Source organism: Ipomoea triloba, chromosome 8 (assembly GCF_003576645.1).
Source record: "Ipomoea triloba cultivar NCNSP0323 chromosome 8, ASM357664v1".
Lineage (NCBI taxonomy): Eukaryota > Viridiplantae > Streptophyta > Magnoliopsida > Solanales > Convolvulaceae > Ipomoea > Ipomoea triloba.
The window spans coordinates 9690014-9695287 of NC_044923.1; the positions used below are offsets into that span (position 1 = coordinate 9690014).

The 5274-nt window shown below is 38.7% G+C and overlaps 1 protein-coding gene across 1 annotated transcript in view; it reads right to left on the minus strand.

Annotated features, from left to right (window-relative positions):
- LOC116026921 (protein FAR1-RELATED SEQUENCE 5-like) overlaps positions 1-4281 on the minus strand; it is a 26210-nt gene extending 21929 nt beyond the window's left edge. The window contains exon 1 of the mRNA XM_031268348.1: positions 3805-4281. Coding sequence (XP_031124208.1) covers positions 3805-4281 — 477 coding nt within the window. The remainder of the gene's footprint in view (positions 1-3804) is intronic.
- Between the last annotated feature and the right edge of the window lie 993 nt (positions 4282-5274).

The window sequence follows — 5274 nt, forward strand, 5'->3', positions numbered from 1 at the left end:
GAGCAAAGTATTCGAATGGAGAGGACCGACATATACTCCGGTTACCTATGAGTTTCTTGCTTGAGATGTGTCCCACTAAAACAATAGGTTCCCTATGCGTAGAGTTCAGACTTAAATTTCCTTATTTTTCATGCACTTTACCGCTTTTTTTAGGAAATGGGAAGAACCAAAGAGCAAGCCTTGAAAACGAATTATGAAGAAGCAAGCACAAGCCGAACAATGGTAAGAACAGAACCACCACCTCCACCACCACAAGTTGAACCTAATGTAAGAGCAACAAGGGTCCTCCGAGTCATAACTCATGAACAATTGGCGCTTGTGGATGTGTATAAGTCGGAGAATTTAATTGGAGCGAAATACTTTTATCCGAGTGTGTTAAGGGAATTTGGGTTTGAAGACATGGTAAATTGGTTTCTAAGACACCCGCAATGGAGCAAAGTATTCGAATGGAGAGGACAGACATATGCTCCGGTTACCTATGGTTTCTTGCTTGAGATGTGTCCCACTAAAACAATAGGTTCCCTATGCGTGGAGTTCAGACTTAAATTTCCTTATTTTTCATGCACTTTACCGCTTTTTTTAGAAAATGGGAAGAACCAAAGAGCAAGCCTTGAAAACGAATTATGAAGAAGCAAGCACAAGCCGAACAATGGTAAGAACAGAACCACCACCTCCACCACCACAAGTTGAACCTAATGTAAGAGGAACAAGGGTCCTCCGAGGCTTAACTCATGAACAATTGGCGCTTGTGGATATGTATAAGACAGAGAATTTAATTGGAGAAAAATACTTTGATCCGAGTGTGCTAAGGGAATTTGGGTTTGAAGAAATGGTAAATCGATGGCTAAGACAACCGCAATTGAGCAAAGTATTGGATTGGAGAGGACCGACATATACTACGGTTACCTATGAGTTTCTTGCTTGAAATGTGTCCCACTAAAACATTAGGTTCCCTATGCGTGGAGTTCAGACTTACATTTCCTTATTTTTCATGCACTTTACCGCTTTTTCTAGGAAATGGGAAGAACCTAAGAGCAAGCCTTGAAAACGAATTATGAAGAAGCAAGCACAAGCCGAACAATGGCAACAACAGAACCACCACCTCCACCACCACAAGTTGAACCTAATGCAAGAGGAACAAGGGTCCTCTGAGACTTAACTCATGATCAATTGGCGCTTGTGGATGTGTATAAGACAGAGAATTTAATTGGACGAAAATACTTTGATCCGAGTGTTCTAAGGGAATTTGGGATTGAAGAAATGGTAAATCGGTGGCTAAGACAACCGTAATTGAGCAAAGTATTAGAATGGAGAGTACCGACATATATTACGGTTACCTATGAGTTTCTAGCTTGAGATGTGTCCCACTAAAACATTAGGTTCCCTATGCGTGGAGTTCAGACTTACATTTCCTTATTTTTCATGCACTTTACCGCGTTTTTTAGGAAATGGGAAGAACCAAAGAGCAAGCCTTGAAAAGGAATTATGAGGAAGCAAGCACAAGCCGAACAATGGCAAGAGCTACCACCACCTCCACTGATATGGACCTAGTCCAAGGTTCAAATAAAGATGAAGTATTGTCCTAAGATAGCTCCCAAAGTAAGGATAGAGATGGATCGAAATACCTTAGACCTCACAAGAAACCCTTAGTCTCGAATCCTCAAAGACTTAGAAGAATCACATTGTAGCTTCAAGTACCTCGATGATGCAATCTTGAATCAACTAGAGTCGGATCTAGTTTCCTTCGATTCAAGAACGAGTCCACGAACCTAAATCTAAGGTTGAAGAAAGGAAGATTGATTCGAGTCCATGAATCAATTTGCTAGTTGAGTCCACGACTAGCCACTAATTGAGTCCACAATTAGCTATAAGGTTTCTTACACAAGTGTAAAGAAAATCTTAAGAATTTTATTGAATGAAAGCCTGTCTAAACTGATATGATTGTGCCCTATTTATAGGTATATGGACATCATTATAATCCTAAATACAATTGGAAAAAGAATCCTAAACCTAATCTAAAAAGCAAGTAAATATAGTCCTATTTAGAAAGGGATTTAAGGAATCCTTTCTAAATACAAACTAGTGTTTTCTCTTTCATGGAGGTCATATGCTACAACCATATGGTATTCACCCTAAATATCCATTTGCTCAAATCTTTATTGCTCAAGTTCAAGATTGGCCAGAAGAGTTAAATTGGATATTTTGGTATTTATGCCATGAATATCATATTTTAATGGAGTTCCACAGGCCTAGCTTAAGAAAGGAGTTAGATCTTTCTGTTGAGAAAGATTTAATAAAATTCTTAACTTGGTTTTATCCATTAAAATACTGGAAGAAGTTATGCCAAGATGGTCCAAAATTCTTCACAGTTCATCTGCATAGGGAAGTCACAGCATGGGTATCCAGATTTTTAGAAGGACATGCAGAACCATTTATGAAGATTTATGAGCAGCACATGGAATCTATCATAGTCCGAGAAGAAGACTATCCAGAATTTCAGAGGTACATTTTCGCCCAGAACAAGGTCATTCCAAAAGAAATTTGGCCCAGAGAAGGGATTCAGCCAGATGTGAGACAAGATGATGAGATCTACCATGAAAGGATCAAGTCAGCAAAAAACCAGTACTACTATGAGCTACACCAGACTCAGAAGGAAGATATCTGGTCACAAGACCCTTGGAACTTTGATGATATAGATTCAGTGCTTGAAGAAGTTGAAAGGATTGAGAAAGCTTATGCTCAAAAGTCTCAAAAGAAAAGGCCAGAACACATGATCCAGTGGAACAAAGGATGTTTGGAGAACGAAGAGAAGGCAATCTGGTATGGATAGGCAAGAATGGGTTAACTACATGGGTTACCCCAGCTACTCTGGCTACTCCACAGAAAGCGACACAGCATCAGACGAAGACTCCGTAATGGATCTTCAATTTCATGGAGAATGGATGGTCATGAAGACAAAGCAACCAGATTGGAACCCAAAAACTGGAAAGGAAAGAGATTCATGAGTGAAGGATAAGATTTGATCTTATCTCTCCAGCAAAGCCCCAGCAAAGCAAATCTCATCTGCAACAAAAAATCTTATCTTCAAAGATAAGATCCCCGTCCTAACAGGGTCATGTCAGCGTTATCTTATCAGTTTGGCGTGTTGTATGAATTATTAGACAACTTTATTGAAAGGTAGCTTTACTTTATGTCAAGAAGGCCATCACACTTTGTCGGCCACATGTATTGTAATAATTGTAAACAGCTGTATTGTATTTCGAGAACCATCCTTGATCCCTATAAATGGAGGTTCAGTTTGCTTTGTAATATATCGCAGTTTGAAATATAAAATTTCCCAGTTTGCAAAATATCATGAGTTTCTAAGTTTTTCAGTTGAAGGTTTTGAATAGATTTATGGTTATGTTCCTGCTAAGTCTCAAGTAATCTCTAACATGTAGAGAAGTTAGGAAGTGGTTCGAGAGTCTTGTTGTCATGCCCTGGAGAGGCTTTTAGTTTTCTCTCACCTTTGGTCCTAATTCTCCACTGCTTTTAGAGACTCCGATTTGGTATCAGAGCCAGCCATATCTCTTTATTCAAAACCTTCATATTTCTTAAATATGTCTTATTTAAAATAATGATGAACACAAATAATAGGGCTGATTTGGGCCTAATTTAAATCCCAAAATTAGCACTAAAAGCCTTGAGTTCTTCTTCATCTTTTGCAATTGGGCTTGACTTGGATTTCCACCATCTTTGAACATCACCAATGAAGAGTTGCTTTAATTGTTTGGACTTGGGCCTTGTGATTGGCCGAATTGGTACTCTCAATGGATCTTCATTATGTTGCGCCGCATCATCCTCCCCTTCTTTAAAAATGATTCGACCTCGAATCTTATAAGCATTGTCTTCAATCTGTGATATCACTTGAAATGGGCCACTATAATTCCTTCCTCTATCAAATGGAATTATTTTTGGGCATTCTTGTTTCTTCCACCAATGATGCTTTAAGGATGTAGTGATAGGCCTTGTGATGAACACACTATGGACCCTTATTGGGTTCCATGTATCCTGGTTCCTATTATTCTCCCCTTCTTGAAAAGGATTCGTCCTCGAATCCAAATCTTCAGTGAAAGACAAATAAGCAAGATCACTTTGTACTTTATCATCATGTAACTTCTTCTTGGGATGCTTGACATGAGTTGCTCCAATTAACTTTATCCTATAATCAACAAGTGGAACAACTAAGTCTAACAGTACACCACAAAATGTAACAACTTGAGAAATATTAAATTTAGCCATTTTTCTAAAATTGACAAGCATAAAATCTTTCCTTTTAGAGCTTAAGGTTAAACCAAACACAAAATCCATGGGAAGGCCAAGTAATGATTTAGATGTAGTGTGGTGGTAAGTAGCACAATTATGAACATAAGATTCTACATCTTTTTTCTTCTTTGGCCAATGAAAATATCCATGCAAAACATCATCAGTCTTTTGAATACAAAATTGTCCCTTATGTGAATCAACAATTAAACCAATGCCCAAAACAAAGCAAAAAGTGTCAATCCCATTGACTTTGGACCAAATCCCATTGTGCAAGTAGTATTTGCCATAAAATGTTTTCCAATGTGACTTGTAACTTCCCACTGATAGAAGGACATGCAGAACCATTTATGAAGATTTATGAGCAGACATGGAATCTATCATAGGATCGAGAAAGATTCCAGATTTCAGAGGTACATTTTCGCCCAGAACAAGGTCATTCCAAAAGAAATTTGGCCCAGAGAAGGGATTCAGCCAGATGTGAGACAAGATGATGAGATCTACCATGAAAGGATCAAGTCAGCAAAAAACCAGTACTACTATGAGCTACACCAGACCAGAAGGAAGATATCTGGTCACAAGACCCTTGGAACTTTGATGATATAGATTCAGTGCTTGAAGAAGTTGAAAGGATTGAGAAAGCTTATGCTCAAAAGTCTCAAAAGAAAAGGCCAGAACACATGATCCAGTGGAACAAAGGATGTTTGGAGAACGAAGAGAAGGCAATCTGGTATGGATAGGCAAGAATGGGTTAACTACATGGGTTACCCCAGCTACTCTGGCTACTCCACAGAAAGCGACACAGCATCAGACGAAGACTCCGTAATGGATCTTCAATTTCATGGAGAATGGATGGTCATGAAGACAAAGCAACCAGATTGGAACCCAAAAACTGGAAAGGAAAGAGATTCATGAGTGAAGGATAAGATTTGATCTTATCTCTCCAGCAAAGCCCCAGCAAAGCAAATCTCA